Consider the following 18,384-nt stretch of genomic DNA (forward strand, 5'->3'; position numbering starts at 1 on the left):
GACGGTGAGCTTCCCGAATGAAGGAGGGCTGTAGCTGAAGCTAGGGAAATGCATGTTGTCCCACTTCTCTGCCCGACTGTCGGAGGAAAACCCCTTTCGAGACCCGGGCGAGCCTCTGCAGGCACCTTCCCGTGACTGACGGACACAGAACCCATTCTCTTCCTGTCCTGTGGTATTTCTAAGCAGCCAGACTTGCCACCGATGCTCTAGAGTTGTGAGATCTGCAAGTCTTGAGGTTGGCGAAAATATGACCTGTTACGTGTTGACGCAGGGACAGAACTCGGAGCCCCCGAGCCTGTGTTCATATCCCCTGCCCTCAGTAGCTCGACTGAGTGCCTGGGTTCGAGGACACTTCCACACGAGATCTGCTTCACAAGGCAGCCTCCCGTCTATTCTGGGCCCTTCCCTAGGTGTCAGGCTACTGGCATATCATCATCTTTGCTTTGTTTCCAGAAACCTCTTACCAGCTCATTTCTTCAGGCTACTATTGTGCTGAAAACACGTAAGATGCAGAATCCTGGTTCCGAGAGTCTGCGCTCAAGGCAGCCCAGTGCCTCCCTCTGAGTGGAGTCTCCACGTCACAGGAAGAGCGTGAGGTCCGCACAGCAAAGTGTGGGAGTAAGCCAACAGGGATTTGCCCGGTGGTCCAGTGGGTTAAGAATCTGCCTTGCAGTGAGGGGTACACAGGTTTGATCCCTGGTCGGGGAGCTAAGACCCCCGCAGAGGAACTGAGCCCCTGCGGCACGTGACTCCTGAGCCTGCAAGCCACAGCGCGAGTCCACGCACAACAACCAGAGATCTCACAGGCCGCAGCTAAGACCTGACGCAGCCGAGGAAGTATTTCAGAAAGTCCGGAATTTCTCTGCTACAATTTCAGGACCTGACTCTCGCCCTTGAGTGAGGGCTAGACGGAGTGCTTCGTTTTTAATGACCAGAATGCGGCTGTGACTTCTGAGGGTAGGTCACAAAACATCGCAGCTGCCACTTCTCTCTGTCCACCTGTTGTGGGGAGATGTCTCCGGGGTGGGGTCTCCTGCACGTGGCCGTGTGAAGTGAGCCTCTTGGAGGCAGGTTGCCCAGTCTCAGTGGCCTCCACCAGACAACAGCAGGCCCTGCCTGTCCTCATCTGATTCAGCCCTACGAGAAACAGCCAGAACCATCAAGCCAAGCCACTTCAGAATCCCTAGCCCTCAGGAAGCATGGGGGATGATAAATGTGTGTTGTTTTAAGCCGCTCTTGGGGTCATTCATCACAGCAATAGATGGTGCGTATGTGTGCGAGCCTACATTTCATCCGCCCATCAGGCTCCTTACCGGCTTGGACCGTCTGGCCAAATGCCGGACAGTCTCAGTCCCAGATCCCAGCCCTGCCCTTCCCACCTAGAAGACCTATGCCGCACAACGAGGGAGGAAATGGAGCACTCCCCCGCTTCCTGCTCGTTCCTGCTGGAGCACACCCGCACCTTGCAAGTGGCCGAGGCGCTGGGCAAAGGAGAGCCTTGAAGCAGGGCAGTGACTTTGATTTGCTCCTCACTGGAAACGTCCCTGGCTCCCGGATAGGTGAGAAGCACGGCAGGAGTGGAAACCTCACGCTGCCGAAGGCTGTGGACAGACGACGGAGGGAAACGGGCAGATTCAAGGATGACCTAGATCCCCCCCTCTGCCTGCACTTGGGGCAGGTAGGATGCGCCTGCTGTGTGTGGGGCGTGGTCTCCAGAGGGGAGAAGCCCCAAATGCCCTCAACGCAACGCTAGCGTCCGTTCACCAACCGCCGCCGCCGCCGCCCCCCCGCCCGCCCGCCACACACACACCTGCACGCCCCGCACTCCTTCACTGCGGACCTGTCCTGGGAAAAAAGCAGCAGGAGGGGAAGCCCCTGTCCCCGACCCTGGGAGGGGGCAGGGTGTTAGGGCTACACTTGTCACCCTGGCTCAGAAAACAAGCCACGTTGGATCTTTTCTCAACACGGTCACTCAATCTGGGGAGCTTAAGGTGAAGATTCTCAGGGCTTCGCAGCTAAAGGACACTTCCTCTCTGTTTATTTTAAATGTCTGAACCACCTGGAACCCAGCTGCAGCTCTCCGGGGAACAAAACCCAGAGAGTCTTTTGAATCCTGTCAAGAGCCAAGAAGAGGCATTTCACGACTGCAGAGTGTGCTTGGGTCAGCTGAGTGCCGGCCCTCCCCTCTCCTCCCTGGGCTGAGTGCTCCCAGGGAGGGCATGGGGTTAGGAGAGGGTGAACCTGGCCCTCTCTCGATTCCGTCTCCTCCACGTGCTCGGAATTGGTCCCTACTCTCGACCGGCCCCAACCGGTTCCTGCGGCAGGAGGTGCACGCGGTTTTGGAGTCAATAGACTAGGGTTCAAATATGGTTCTAGGACTTCGTGCTTCGGCAAATGGTTAGTGTAATTCTCTGAACCTCAGCGTCTTCTTTTCAATGGAGAGGAGAGGCAATATATGTGAAAGCGTGTCGTGTCGTGGGCCTTCAGAAAGTTGGGCTCGGTGTGTGTCCTGAGAAGGCAAATGCTCTCCCCAGCGGGGTACCTCTTTCTGCCGTGGAGAGAGAGGCCTGAATGCACGACAGAGTTCAAAAGCCTGGGGATGCTGAGCCATGAGCACAGACAGCTGGCTTCTACATCTGGCTCATCTGCCAGCGCAACCTCATCCGTGTCCACTGCCCTCGGACCCTACGTTTTCCCGTGTTTAGTGTGTAGCTGTCCCAGCTCCCCCTGGCAGGGCTCCAAGTATTACGGGATAATAACACATGTGACAGACTCTCCTAGAAGGCACAGTGCCATCTGTACTCAATGACGAAATGCACTCACCTTGCATCCAGGGTAGCAGGAATGGGCATTATGGGGAAGAGTGGGTGATCTGCAGTTAGGACCACTGTGTGCACCTGGGAAGGAGGCAGAGAGTCCGTCAATCTCTGCGTGTGTTGCCTACTGCCACCCAAAGCTGCTGGAGTATTTTTGCTGCCATCTGTCAGCAGCTCTAAAATACAGGGCCTCATTCTCTCCTGTCCCCGGTGTTAACATCTGGTTAGTAAGATTCAGCGGGGACGAACATGTCATGGGGAGGCGAGGCGGCTGGCAGCAGGGCGTGATAATCCTTAAACACAGCACTCTGCACTGAGCCTTCGCTTATCGTGTTTACATTTTGAAAACACGTAGGGAGCGCTTCCCACCCACCCACAGCTCACCAAGATACTATCTTCCTGAAACTTTAATCCTAGGCCAGGGAGCATCAGGCACAAAGTAGATCTGGACATCTGTGGAGCAACAGACAGAAACAACTTGGACGTGAGTTAGCATTTATTGGTTCGTGTGATGGAAAAGTCCAGAGGCAGGGCTGCTTCCAGGCAAAGCTCTATCAGGATTCAGGTATCTCCACAAGATGAGACCTGCTCTCCTCTGTGGGTTTCACTCACAGATTTTCTTCACTCTGGATTCCCCACTCCCATCCCATCAACAGTTGCCTTTTTCTCAATGGTCCCAGGAAAGAACTGCGGTCCTGTGCCCAGCCCTGACCCAATCCCTGAGGACCTAAGAGTTTGGAAGGCTCTGATTGGTCAGATGTGGGTCATGTGCCCAGCCCTGACCCAATCCCTGAGGACCTCAGTTTGGAAGGCTCTGATTGGTCAGACGTGGGTCATGTGCCCAGCCTTGACCCAATCCTAAGTACCCAGGAATCTGGAAAGCTCTGATTGGTCAGGTATGAGTTATATATGCCCAGTCCTGCAGCTGGGATTGGGTCAAGTCCTGGAAACCCAAGGACTGAGAATGGGAAAGTTAACGCTCTTACAAGAGGCTCCTCAAAGTACCGTTGGAGAAGGGTGTTAGAAACAGTGGCTGTCCCCTACAGAACAAGGTTAGGAGGCCTGAGCCCAGCGTCACAGGGACACAGCTCAGCCCCGACCCTCCAGCTGGCTGGTTTCACAGGCCTCATCATCTCTGCTACTCAGGGCAACGACGCTCAGCCCCAGCTACACAGGAGCTTCAGCTCAGAAAATGAGCTGAAACAAAGAACAGGAATGCCTTGGGGGGCAGGGAGGGAAGGTACCAGTATTTCTCAACAGCCCCCCAGGTGACCATACTGTGTAAAGTCCAAAATCAATGAGTGAGGACTAACCTCCCCCTTTCCCGCCACATGCTGCAGGGCACTCGATGTCACCAAGGAGAGCTCAGAACCCAATTTAGGTGACTTTGGGGGATGATGAGCAGGTGCACAGAAGACCTGGGAGATGACCTTGTCACACTGAGCAACCGCTCTGGCTTAGCCAGCTGGGGCAGGCGGTCTCCGGGTGGAAGGTAGGGCTTCCCATCCGAAGCTGGGCAGGCAGGCCAGCTCCCCTCTCTCATCTTGGGCATCCCCTGCCGCGACGTGTGAATTACTTTAGCAATTGCCAAGTTGGGAACGCACCCTTCAAGGGAGTGAGAAACATCGCGCCCCGGAGCGCCAGGCGCTCTTCCCTCCACTTGCTTGCCATGGCGGCCCGGCCAGCCTTGCTGTGAAGACACCCAGCAGCCGGGCAGCTCCAGGTCACCAGAGCCCTGGTCCCTCTTCTAAGCGGCAAGATTCAAAACGCAGCCGTTGAGGGTCCGGGCCCTGAGGTTAGACACAGGCGACGCGGCGCCACTGGCCGCCTCTACCACTGGCCCGGTGAGTTTACCCTGTTCATCTGTTTCTCCCTAACTGCTCAGAACTGCCGCAGTGGCAGGAAGGGGACCGATGTCGCTGTGTCTCCATTGTGAAGGACAGTGACTGGCCCAAGGGGACACGGGAGCGAGTTCCCGGCATTGAGTCCCGACTCCTCGGTTTTTCTGAGGCAGGGTAGGGTCCTGGTTCTCTGCCTGGGGCTGAAGCCTGCAGTTGCTGAACATTCCATGGGTCCACTCCTTCCCCCACCCCCAGGATCAGAACTACACTTTGCTTCCTTGGGGCCCCACCTGTCTCTGTGACATGATCCAGGAACCAAGAGCCTCCAGCTCATACAAGCCCCTCCCGGAGCTTCCGCCCAAGTCACGTCACACCACCTTCACCACATACTACCTTCACCACTTCACTCTGGTTTTCAGCAAGATCTTTTATTTACCTCCTGGTCCCCAGCCATGTCACAGGAGCACAGGCAGCTGGGGACGGGTGTGGGCTGCCGGCTTTGTAGACGGACAGCAGTCAGGATGCAGACAGATCATGCACCTCAGTGACTCTTTGACAAGAAACTGGAGGAGGAGAAGAAAGACTTCGGGTGGGGCAGAAATCTCTGCCCTTTCCTGCATCCTAATCGCTGAAAAAGATGTGTAGAAAGTGTACTCAAATGCAGACACGGTTTCTTCACGCTGGACCCGGACACGGGACAAACTGTGTTCCATGCCGCTCCATGGCTTTATCAGCCCAACTCTGCAATAATACGTTATTCCAAAAACGCTTCTCTCGTGTGGCCGGCGGCGACTCCTTTACACATCGGCTGACATGGGCCATTTCCAGACTTGGCGCCAGAACCCAGCCATGTCCTTCACAGGAGACCAACAAGCCAGGGCTGAGGCTGTGGGCTCTTTGGGTCTGCAGGTCGCCCAGCGTCCTCACGAGCACACGCTGGCTTGAGGGGGCCAGGGCCACACCCTTGTGCAGTGACAGGCACAGGCCGACCCCAGTATGATCTCTGAGCCCAGCGTTTGAACGTTTATGTACAGACAGACAAATGGAAAATCACAGGCAGCAGAACTCCAAAGCAAAAAACAGACACGTCCTAGGCGGACCTACGATTCCCAGTTTTGCCAGATAAAGGCTTTTCCAGAACGTCCCTGGAGGAGGGAGGCCTTGCTTGCCCCACCTTGGCGCCCATGGGCCAGCCTCGTGGTCTGAACGCTCAGCGCCGTGGACTCCACACAGCTCAAGCGGGGAACCTCCCGGGCCCGGTTTGGCAGTAGGGCTTCTGTAGGCAGTGAGGTAAGCGAATCACACGTTCAGAGGCTGATCTGAGGGAGCCCCGGCTGGGCTCTCGAAAGAGAAGACGCCAACCCTGGCTCTGTTCGGAAAGCCACGTTTACAGAGAAGCCTCTGGTCCCGCCAGCCCAAGGCTCTTGCCGTGAGCGAACTCACGGGGCTCGGGGTGAGATGAGCGATGGTGGGTTGGCCCTGCCCCTGACCAGGGCCACCCTGCCAACGCCGGAGCCGGCCGGGGCTGGGTGGCGATGCTGGCCGCAGACTGCCCCCTGCCCCGGGGCAGCGGAAGGGCCCCCTGGTGACTGTAACAGCAGTAGAGGCCGTGTTCGCCAGCTCTCTGCTTTGCAGTTTTTTGGTTGTTTTTTTGTGTGTTTTTTTTCCTCTTAAGATGACCACAAGAAGATTTACGTTATTACATTCAGACAAGTAACCGTTTGGCGACTCTACTTCAGAGCACTAACAAGACCAAGTAGCAGCGCGCGTGACACCAGACGACAGGGACACCGGGTCTCGTCGCAGAGCAAAGGAACGCGCTTTTAGGCAGAAAGGAATCGCAGAAGCAAACGATGGGAAGGGAGAAAAAAATCTAAGGAAATACAAGCTGGAAATTCCCTATTGTTCAATAACCAAAGGAAAAAGGGACCCAATGTGATCTTAAAAAACAAAAGTCCCAAATGCGAGCTCTCGGTTGAGGCAGGTTTCTGAGCATGGGGTCCAAACGGGGCCAGGGGGTTGGGCCGCACCCCCGTCTGCCCAGGCAGACCCACTGTCTCTCCTGGTGACTCCAGCGCAACCAACGTCCTCATCGTCCTGGAGCAAAGATGAAATCCAGGGCCTGCCGCTCGGCCGCCGCGACATGTGGGTGCCACAGATCCACCATGAAAACCGCCCGCGGGCCGTCCTCCGCCGGACCTGGGGGAGGGGAGGGGAGGGGAGGGCGGCGAGAGAGCAGAGGGTCAAAGCGCCCTGAGCCAGGACCCCGACGGAGATGGGCCCGCGCGGGCAGCGACCCCTCCTGCCCCCTGGCACAGAGCGCAGGCTTGCCTTCTCTCTGAACAAACCCTAGGAGAGGGCCCCAGAAGGTTCGGAGCAGAGCGCAGAGCACGTTTAGGGAAGGAAAGCTACTGCGTGCGCTCCTCCTGTGGCGGACCCACGACATCTGTCCAAGCCCACAGAATGGACGACAGCAAGGGTCAACCTTCGTGTAAACTATGACGCGGCCACCGTTCACAAACGTGCCATGGCCATGCAAAACGTTAAAGGGAAAACACGTGCGGGGAAAGGCCACATCAAGAGGCAAACATTCTGGACTTTCTGCTCAGTTTTTCTGGAAACCAGAAACAACTCTAAAGAGATAAAATTGAAGTATATTTAAGCATATATATGTATGTATTTAAAGGCGGCCACAGCAGACAGGCACTCACCTTCATGGAACGCGGTGTGCAGGAAGGAATCATCGAAGAGGAGGCAGCGACCTTCTGCCCAGCACTGGGGCTCCCCTCCCACAACCAGTTCACAGCCGCTTGGAGTTTTCAGACCTGGGGGAGAGGAGACAGGAGAGGATGAAGAGGGGCAGGGCCAGGATGCTGGAAGTCAGGAGGGCAGCCTTTGGGAGGGCACTCTACTTCCGAAGCCCCACCTTCTCCCCCCTCACCCCTCGGGAGCCCCGATTAGAGGGGGCACGGGGCACAGTTTGCTAGGACAGAGCGAGGCTGTGCACCCAGATCCCCACTGTGTTCCCTAGAAAAGCTCCCTCCTCCCATGGCTTAATCTGCTCTGGGCCAGGGACGCCTCTGATGAAAGCACAGGCCGACCAAGGCTTACACCTCACCTGGAGACTCCTGAAGCCCACCCGTGGGACCCCTAGAGGTCGAGGGAGGTGGGATCAGACCTCCACCTGTGCGAGAGGCAAGGGCTACTCCAGCTGAGAGTAAAGACGCTAAGACCCTCACGGTGCCCCCACCCTGGGGTCCATTGCAAGGCCCGAGCATGGCGTGTTCACATGCCAAGTTTCCCCAGCCTCACTCTGGGGAGCCGGAGACACCCCTAAAGAAACGTCGAGCTTTGAGAGGTAACAGACTGACACCCTCAGAGAGGGAGCCGTTGTGTTCAACACAAGCACGGGGCAGGGGGCTCGGGTATATAACCGCGGACACGGGGTCTGGTTGAAACGCTGCTGTGCGTGCACGTTCACGCCCCCATATCCAGCCCGAGGGTCTAAAGGGCGCCGGGCCCCTGGCACTCTGGTCGCCTAGGCACCCCGTAGCCACCTAACTGATTCAGAAGAGGGTGAGGGGGCCCAACCTGGGAGGCAGCAGGCCCTGCAAGAGGCGCTGGCATGGTGAGGTTCTGTCTCCAGCGTCCCAGCCTGACAATCACTACCCTGGCCAGTCGGCACCCACCACTCTGATTTAATGTCCCCCCGAGGATTTCATGTAGCCCCTGAACCACAAATGGATGGCTCCAGGAAGCATGGATGGAGGCAGAATTGAAATAGAGGCCGTGAGGAGGAGAGGGCAAGACAGAGGACCTGGGGTCAGACAACCACCTTTACGTGCTAGGTGACTTTAAGCAAATCACTCCACCTTTCTGGGCCGTAGCTCTTCATCTGTAAAGAGGGGCCGTGGGCATACTTGCCTTCCAGGCTGTGTGACCACTGTCCTTGCTACCAACCACTGAAGACTTACTGCGAGCAGGGGTTTGCATTAAACACACACTTTACAGACATCACTTCACATGCTTTCCAGATGCAGCAACTGAGCCTTAGAGAAGTTCAGTGACCAGCTGGGAGTGCTATTCAGTCCTGCAGGAACTGAAATTCAAACCCCAGTCTGTCTGGCTCCCTGGAACAGGCTGGTCTAACACTAGACCGTATGATGAATTGCGAGCTGACACGTCAGTAGCAGTGATGCTAAGTTTGGTTGTCAATTTCCCCGCAGACGGTCAGTTTCAGCTCTCAACAGTACATTCACTGGGTCAGCTGACATAGTCCATTCTGCCTCTGGAACCACCCTCTCCCACTACTGTGACAACTGCTGGGGGGAGGTCAGGGTCGTAAAGGGGTTCAGCCTGCCACTCACTGGCCCCGATGGAGAGCCCCGCGGGCCACATCCTTCCGTGTGTCCCCTCACTGCTTGGTTGGGTGCAAAAGACCTTTAGGAATGGGTGGCTCTCTGCAGGGACAGTCTACCCCAGGGTTTCAGAAAGGAGCTCCCCTCTCTCTGGATAGTGATTCACTACCAGTCCCCACAGTACAACAGAAAGACAGCCTGGCTTGTGCTTCCCAGCCCCAGTTCCCTCTCCTCCGCCTCCCTCCCCTGTTTCCCAGCCTCCCTGCGGCCCACCATCCCCGCCGACTGCCAGAGCCAGCCTGGCTGGCAGGAACAGTCAGCACCCCCACAGACAGAGCATCTAGGTGGCTCCTGGGGACAGACAGGCCCCCACACTGCCTCGGCGGTCCTGCGTCCCCGGCCTCTCTGGCTCAGGGCTTGCTGCTTTGTCTCCACCACCCACGAATGGAGACGAGAGAGAGGAGAAAGGGCTCTGTCCAGCGAGGCCCTGCCTCAGGAGGCTGGCAGCTGGCCTGCAGGGCGGGCAAGGCAGACACGAGCTGACCCACTTGCATCACCCATCCAGACGGCTAAGAACACCAGCAACACTCACGAAGGGACGAGAGCCTGACTGGGCTTCCTGACGAGAATGTGGACACGCACGTGTATTTTCCTCTGCCCTTTCCTGCGGGCCGGGCACCTGCCTCCTGGCTAACATCTGCCTAGTTAGTTCCAGAGGCGGTTCCCTGGAGGTCTGTGGTAGTGGCTGGGGACACTGCGGCCCCTACACGCTGCGGGGTGATGGCTGGGCAGCGTGGAGAGGAGTTAAGTGATGCCATGTCTAGTGGAAGCTTGGAGCAGGCTAGGCAAACTTGTGCCAACTGGAGACGCTGGGGCTGCAGTCACACAGAGAAACGACACCCCCAGTCCCCATGAGGACAGAAGGCAGAAAAGGAGGCGGGCGTGTGTGTGCAGTTCCAGGGCACAGTCCTGGAACCGCAGGGGCCTCCCCACGACGGCCAGGTTAACTGGTGGAGGGGTGGCCACCAGCACGCACCAGGCCCTCCCTGCCTCTGACCTCGTTCTCTGGACCCCCCAGTCAACACACAAGGTCACGTGAGTCTCACACGCCCTGTTTCCTTTCTGGGTGGATCATGTAGGCAGGACAGAGAAGAGAAGGAAACAGAGCTACCCAGCCCCGGCACTCGCCCTGGCCATGGCACAGCCCACACCGGTGGGCCGCCTTCCAGCACCGCCTGCTGCCCAGGTGACGCGGGTGACCCAGTTTCTCTGGTGGCAGCGGCACTCGGGGACGGGAATGACAGGTCATAAAGAGGCCCGTGCAGACACGCATTACAAACGCGCGCGTACACGGCACCGATACACAACAGGCGTTAAGACCCAGGGGGCGGATCCTGGGTGCTCTTGCCACCAGCCCTTCCTACTCACGCTGCCCGGAGTTCTGCCTCAGATGCCCTTCCCTACGCATCGCTCTGAAGCTTTCAAAAGACAAGGAGAGCCTTTAAGAAGAACAGCATTGCTCCCTGTGCCCACAGCCTCAATTCCTCAGCTGACGGGGTGGCCCTGTGGTGTGCTCCCACCTCCTGGGCCAAGCTCAGCCCACCAGCGGACTTCCCTGCCCCAGGGGACGGCTCTTCCCTCGCTCCGCCTGAGTGGTCCTGGGGTCCCACAGGGTCAGACCCTTCTCCCCAGAGCAGCCAACCTGCAGCGCCCAGGTCCCCTGTGCTCAGAGCACATCCCAGTGCGTCACACAGACCATACTGACCACGACCATCACTTAAGACAATCATCTCACATCTCTGATTAACCAGAGCCCCCTTTACCTGACTGCCCTTCACCTGCCAAGCACTTAACACACAGGACATACTCCTAACTGTCCAAACAGCCCTCCAGCTGGGTACTACCCCCACTGCTGCTGCTGCTGAAGTCACTTCAGTCGTGTCCGACTCTGTGTGACCCCCGAGACGGCAGCCCACCAGGATGCCCCGTCCCTGGGATTCTCCAAGCAAGAACACTGGAGTGGGTTGCCATTTCCTTCTCCAATGCATGATAGTGAAAAGTGAAAGTGAAGTCGCTCAGTTGTGTCCGACTCTCAGCGACCCCATGGTCTGCAGCCTTCCAGGCTCCTCCATCCATGGGATTTTCCAGGCAAGAGTACTGGAGTGGGGTGCCATTGCCTTCTCCGTAGAGAGGAGAAAACAGAGGCGCAGCTTCGGAGCCTACCCAAGGCCGCTTGGCAAACGGGCTAAGCCAGCATCTGAGTCCAGGTGTGTGTGCTTCCGGAGTCTGCACGTTTGCTGCTGTCTCCTGGGGGCGGGACCGCGTTCCGTGGATTAGCTTTTCACACTGCCCCACAGACCGTTTGAGCATTAAGGTCCCCGCTGCCCTTATCGAACGTTGCTACGTGCCAGGTGCTGTGTCATGTGCCATGGAAGATGTCACTCTGTCGAAACCTCTCAACATTCCTGTGAGTACCATCTGCTCATCCTACAGATGTGGAGGTTGAAGCCCAGAGAGATACAATTACTATGCAAAGTCTCACAGCCGGCCATGAAGCCAGGCCACTCCCTCCAGGGCCCCGATCGTGTCCTGCTTTTACTCTTGAAATACGCAAAACGATGTCAACCGCCTGAATCTAATTTTCTTTTGCTTTGAAGCAGTAAAGCCCTCTGTCCAATCCTCACAGACAGCACAGGAGGGGCCCAGGGGAGAGGGGCTCAGGCCCCCGGCAGCCCCGAGGTCCAGTGCAGAGCCCAGTTCTGACCCCCCTGCTCCAGCCCATCCTGGGCTCCTCCACGTGCTTGTGCCCCCTCCGAGCCACAGCTGGGGCGGTCACCCCGCTAAGCCGGGCCTCGCCCGGGCTCTTCTGGTGTGGGGTACTAACCTGTGGCACTGTTGCCCTGGTAACCAACATGTTCTCTCGACTCACCAGGGAGGAGGCATTCTGGAGAACTAATATCTCTCTTCACCGAGTAGCATTTGAGCCTGCTTTAATCGAGTACTCACTCTCTAGAACACTCCCACTCCAGTGTTCTTGCCTAGGAAATCCCACGGACAGAGGAGCCTGGCGGGCTATAGTCCATGGAGTTGCAAAGAGTTGGACACAACTTAACAACTAAACAACAACACTCTCTAGCAGGCTCTGCTTGAACAAAGGCTTCACAACTCACACTACCAACACAGCTCTGTAAGAAATGGTCTTTTTTACCTCCACTTTCCAAATGGAGAAACTGAAGCCCAGAGAGGTGGACTGACTTGCCCAAAAGGAACCCAGCCAGCTCGTGGTGGAGCCAGGACCCAAACACAGGCAACCTGACTTCAGACCCTGTTCTCAAAACCACTGCTATACACACTACACCTATTACCAACCTCCTTAGAGGCTGAACAAAATCAATGTAACACCAAGCATCACCTCCTCCTTGTGATTAGGAAGGCACTCTGGTTATCTTCCAGCCTCCTGGACGTCCTGACAAACCTCCAGAACCACCTCAAGAGCCTCTGGCTCTAGAGCTACTCTGTTTCATACAGCAGTCACCACAGATTTTAAATTTTGGGTTAAAGTAAAAATCGAGCTCCTTAGTTGCACAGGCCACATATCAGGCCCTCGACAGTCACATGCAGTTGGCAGCTCCCGCCCCCGACAGGGCAGACAGGGCCTCTGATGGAGCACCTGTCACAGGGTAGGTTAATGCTGACCACGCCTTTCTTTTTTGACTCAGTCTCTGCTGCCAACACTGTGTACACCTGACCCATCGATTTTTGATCAGAGTGCCAGGAAGCGCGTAGCTTTCATGGGGCTGGACTTAGGACCGGAGGCCCCGCCCCCGCCACCTACCTAAATGGCACCGGACGCGGATGTTGGTGGGGCCGTAGTGCTCCGTGATGACGGTGCCGGGGCTCAGCACGGAGAGGCACGCGTTCCCAAAAACATTGTTGCCAATACAGGTCCGAAGGCTTCCCAGCAAGCGGTACGTCCGTGGGCACTTCCTGCAGTTCCGGGGGACGCAGACCCCCTGGTTGACCAAGTAAAAGGTGACCCACTCCCCGCTGGGGGTGCTGTTCATCTTCCAGCCCTGCGGGAGGCTGCAGTTTGAGAAGGCTTTGTACAGGGTCTCGAACTCGCACAGGATGGTCTGGAAGTTGCGCTCCAGCAGCTCCACGTCGTGCTTCTGGGCCTCCCGCGAGAAGTAGGGCGCGGTGGGCAGGTCGGGCAGGAAGAAGACCTCAGGCTTCTGGATGGACGGCCGGCTACTGAGGTAGCGGCCCTGCTCGCGGATGCCCTTGTGGATGCGGCCCATGCCGGACCACGAGTAGCGCTTGGCGTACTCCTGCAGGTTGTGGTAGAGCTTCTGGTTGAGGCCCTCGCTGTGGCTGCAGCGCACGCACTCGGCCGACTGGCAGTACACGAAGCCGTTCTGCAGCCCCGCCGCGTCGGGGCCCTGCATCAGGGCGTTGACCGAGGCGTAGGCCCGGGGCTGCTCGCGGCCCACGTGGTAACAGTACCACACGAACAGGGCCAGCAGGCAGGCCACGCTGACCGCCGCCGTGGTGTCGCAGTCCCGCACCGACTGGATGCCGGCGGCGATGCAGTCCCTCAGGCCATCCAGCGACCAGCCCCAGGCCACCAGCCACTCGAGCGACATTTTGGGGGGAGCTGACGGGGGTCCGAAGCGAGGTCAGCCGAGGTCAGTCCTCGGGGGTCCCGAGGGCACCCACACCGTGCAGCCTAGCGCCGGGGGCGGGGGGCGGCCGGGGCCGGCGGGGGCATGGCGGCCGCGGGTCCTGGGCTGCTGCCGCGGGTGGCATGGACCGACCTCTGTGCCCACCGCTCCAGTCCCGGAGGGAGTCCCTGCAGGCGGCGGCGAAGGAATGGCTTGAGGTCGCCTTAGAACGTGGGGCGGGTCACCGTGCAATGATTTTTAGGCAATCCAAACCTGGGATTAAAAATAATAATAATAAACCGGCATCAATTTTTACACTCGGAAAATGCAAAAAGCCCCAGATGGTTTTATCAGATCCCTGTTGGAAGAGGACACACTTCTCCTTTTGTGCATTCTTTCCCCATTTCCCAAATCGCTGGTGGTGTCTAATCTGGGTCAAGTACTGTTGGATAATTGCAGCAGTCCCATCTGTCATCCTCAGGAGGAGCTATGATCCCCACTTTACGGATGAGGAAACTGAGGCTCAGAGAGGTCCCATAACTCACCCCAGTTCATGCAGCGGGGGCAGGGACACAAAGCCCATCTCACTTCAAAGCAGGATCTGCTGCCGCACTCTTGTAAAGGAGGCATGTGATAAATGCTGCTTCTCCCTAAATCTCTGTAATGGAACTTGCCTGACCAGGGACTGAACCCTCACCCTCTGCAGTGGAAGCTGGGAATCTTAACCACTTGACCAGTAGGGAAGCCAACTCTCTTGTAGTTTTTATTAAAGAGAAATCTGGATTCAAAAGCATCTTACAAATGGCAAAGGCACTTAAAACCTCATGTTCTCCATTTTACTTTCTCTTTCACAGCACTTCATCATTCTTGTTTATTTAATCTCTCTTCCCCTTCTGACACAGGCTGGGCTTAAATCAAGCTGGAAAAGCAAGTGGGCTCCCTGGGGTCAATCTGTGGCAGACACTGGGCATTTTCTGTCTACTCGCTTGGGAGGCTACCTACTGGCCTCACCATGGTATTATGAAGTGAAACGATGGACAGAATGAGGAGAGAGAAATAGAAACCCTTTCTGGTCTCTGCCTCCAAACCAGACAGAAGCGTTTTACCACGTAGCTCACTTATGTTTCGGGCCAATGTCTAGCACACTTATTATCCTAATAATCTAAAAGATGATCAGAGCCCAGCTGTCTCATTGCCAGTTGACACATAAACACTATTGATACTATGTATAAAATAAACAGCTGATAGGAACATACTGTACAGCAGGAGAACCCTAACTAATGCAATGCGCTCTGGTCACCTAAATGGGAGGGGAATCCAAAAGAGAGGGGATCTATGTGTAAGTATGGCTGATTCATTTTCCTGTGCAGAAGAAGCTAACACAACACGTAAAGCAACTCTACTCCAATAAAACTAAAAACAAAAAAACCCAGAGATGTTTCCCAGTTGAAACTTTGCCCACCTTCTTTTTAATCAGATGAGAACAGCCAAGTCTATGTTCTACTACATGTGTAGTAACATTCCCTCATCTCGAGAATAATTCGGAAATTTTGTTTGGTACTACCCTCTCTCCGGAGAAGGCAATGGCACCCCACTCCAGTACTCTTGCCTGGAAAATCCCATGGATGGAGGAGCCTGGTGGGCTGCAGTCCAAGGGGTCGCTAAGAGTCGGACACGACTGAGCGACTTCACTTTCACTTTTCACTTTCACTCATTGGAGAAGGAAATGGCAACCCACTCCAGTGTTCTTGCCTGGAGAATCCCAGGGACGGGGGAGCCTGGTGGGCCGCCGTCTATGGGGTCGCACAGAGTCGGACACGACTGAAACTACTTAGCAGCAGCAGCAGCACCCTCTCTCCTCTCCCCCAGGAATAGAAGGCAACTAACAAAAACAGGAAAGCTGTTTAGTCCCCTTTCTCTGGGGACTAAATTTGGCCTAAACGTTCTTGCAACATAGCAGAAAGGTTAAGAACCCAAACTGGGCAGGTCACTCCTCTCTCTAACTCAGTTTGCGCATCTGTGTCGAGGGGAATGACGGGTTGAAAGTGCTTACGATCAGGTCATCATCTAACGACTTCTGTGACATGTGGACTCCCATCCCTATGAGCCAGCAAACCAAAGGTGGGCCGTCAGGGAAAGGTACCTCAGCAGTGAGAATTCCAGCAGCCAGAGGTAAACTCTTGTTGCTACACACCTCAAGAGACTTTTTCATTTGTCCCCAGACATGCAGAGCTATTAAAATGAAAGGGAACCCTTAGCTTCTCCTTAACTCCCTACTTTTTATCTTCCCAGCTTAGGTTGAATCACTTGACTATGATATTTAGTAAGTCAGAAACACACATGCTGAATATTCATGGACATTTTTTATGTTTCTAGGAAAAATACAAGAGTGGGGAGGTTAGAAGCTAAATTTTTGTCCTCACGCGTCCTCCATTTCCTCACAGATTCAGGAGAAAGGGAAAGGCTGGGTCCCTGAATGGAAAAAGCCCCTCCCCAACCCCGCCCGGGCCCTGGTCCTCGCTTGGCCCTCCCATCACTGGCAGCTGTTTCCTTTTAAATACCAAGGAAGGCAAATCGTGCAGAAAGGTGTTTTGCTTGCAAGCCTTCTCCCAAACAGAACCCCAGGATTCTTGAAATTCAGTGTGAAACTAACATCTGCGTGATAACAAGCACTTTTACGAAAAGGATTTCCCCCCTCACTGAGCTGAAGCCCTAATTGGAACTTTTACACCAAGTCTCTCAGGAGGAAAGGTTTTTCTTAAAGGTTCCAAGAGTGAGATGATGATCATTTAACAAACACCTGTTAAGTGTTAGTTCCCATCAGCCTTGCCTAGGGTTCAAATCAATCAAAATGAAGACCCCCGGGGACTGGGTGGATGACAGGGGCTTCTCTCTACTGGACACCTACACTGCTAACCCTCCCCACCCCACCCCCAGAAAGCCTCATTCTGTACAACGCCAGCCATGAATGCTCCCTGGGCTGAGCTCGAAGCAAAACACAGCAGAGGCTCCTGCTGCCCCAAACCCCAGTTTTGGACCCTGCTCACGAATTCACAAACAGTACCGAGAGCTCACGGAAGGACTCTTCACACCTGTCCCTTACTTTTAGCCAAACTATCCTGGCAGAACCTAAGCCCAGAAGTAGATTAACAAGCTCATGGCCGAAACGTGACACTTAAACCTTTACCTTTGCAGGAGATTGGCAGTTTATCAAGCACTGGTTTATTAACCATCTGACCCTCCTAGACCCCAGCCCTCCAGCTAGGAGGGCATGAATGTCACCAAGCTCCACCCCTGCCCTCCCCCCACCCCCCACCCCCCAGCTCTTGCCTCAGTCATTTCCAGCTTTCTTTGCACATCTGTTCCACTGCTGTCCTCCTCAGGGAGGGGGACAGCTCATTGCTGGCTGTCCTTAGTTCAATAACTCCAGATCTTAAAAGTCACTCGGCTCTGGGGAATAGGGTCTGAATTTGTGGCCACTTTTGGGTGAACAAGTCCCATCGAACACAACTTCGGGTACAATGAATATCTAGGAGAGAGACTCAGCTCTAACCTGGTTAGTCCAGTTACATCACCAGTTCAAGAGGCAGCCCAGTGCTAAAGAGCTTCTGCTTACTCTCAGGGTATGGTCAGGCCACCCTAGAAGACCTCCAAGAAGCACGGCAAGAAGCGTGATGCATGCAACCAGGAGCCTGCCCAGGGCCAGCCCTCTGCTGCGGAGAACCCAAGACCTCTCCTCTTCACCTTCTGGGCCAGCTTTTTCAGTACCCACCCACTCAGGAGACTGGGGGGAAAGGGGAGGACACAGGATAGGTTAAGACAGATGGTGACCACCAGGAGGGCAGGGGAGGGACAGGATGAGGAATGGGACGATGAGGAGAGTATTGACAGGAAAAGTGCGTGATTAGGGAAGACGGCTTAAGGTGATACCTCATGGGACAGGTGAGGGAGGGTCACCACGGGAAACGGGGGAAGTGGGTGATGCACAGGGGTCGGGGGAGGAGAGCAAGCCCAGGAAAAGGACCAAGGAGGATGGTCACCGAGGAGGGTGATGCGGGTCGGGGGTGTGAACACGGCGGACAGGGTCGCCAGGGGCCACAGGGAGGAAGAGGTGGATGCCCGGGCCGCGAACACTGCCGAGGCGGCGGCGCTCAAGCACGTAGCGAGCGCTGGGCGGCGGGGGGCCCCTCCGCGGGGCCAGGATGCGGGGCGCTGAACATCTTCGGAAGCCGCACCGCCGGGCGTGGGGACCGTGGGCCTGCAGCCGCCCGGCCCCCGCCGCCTCCTCCCCGTCTCGCAGGGATCGGCCCAGCCGCGCCGCCCTCCAGCCCCGCAGCCCCGGGAGACCCCCGCTTACCTGTGCCCGGGCGCGCGGGGCGGAGGGGCGGCCGCTGGGGCCGGGGCGATGCCGCCGCCCGAGGGCGCGGACGCCTGGACGCCCCCTGCCCGCGCCGCGGAGCCGCCGGAGCTGGAGCCGGAGCCGGAGCCGAGCCGGTCCCCTCGCCGGTGCCGACGCCGCGCTGCGCTCCGCGGGGACCACAACTCCCACAATGCCGCGCGCAGCCGGGCGGCTCGGGGAAGGGGCGCGGGCGGGGCGGGCGCGAGGCGGCCTGCGGGGCGGGGCCGAGACCCCCGGCGCCCGGCTGCGCCCCCCACGGGCGTGGGGTCACCAGGGGCCCCGACCGCGAAGCCCGCCTCGCGTGGCTTT

General features: G+C 56.7%; 1 protein-coding gene across 1 annotated transcript; it reads right to left on the bottom strand.

The window, feature by feature from the left end:
* Positions 1–5,064: 5,064 nt before the first annotated feature.
* On the bottom strand, positions 5,065–18,092 carry ASPHD2 (aspartate beta-hydroxylase domain containing 2). The gene is made up of 4 exons (XM_027566451.1): positions 18,034–18,092; positions 12,851–13,949; positions 7,369–7,482; positions 5,065–6,856 (listed from the first exon to the last, which is right to left on the bottom strand). Exons 2-4 carry the CDS (start codon positions 13,656–13,658, stop codon positions 6,747–6,749), a joined length of 1,032 nt encoding a protein of 343 aa, XP_027422252.1. The 5' UTR covers positions 13,659–13,949; positions 18,034–18,092; the 3' UTR covers positions 5,065–6,746.
* Positions 18,093–18,384: the final 292 nt, after the last annotated feature.

The sequence above is a fragment of the Bos indicus x Bos taurus genome, chromosome 17, assembly GCF_003369695.1.
Source record: "Bos indicus x Bos taurus breed Angus x Brahman F1 hybrid chromosome 17, Bos_hybrid_MaternalHap_v2.0, whole genome shotgun sequence".
Classification (NCBI taxonomy): domain Eukaryota; kingdom Metazoa; phylum Chordata; class Mammalia; order Artiodactyla; family Bovidae; genus Bos; species Bos indicus x Bos taurus.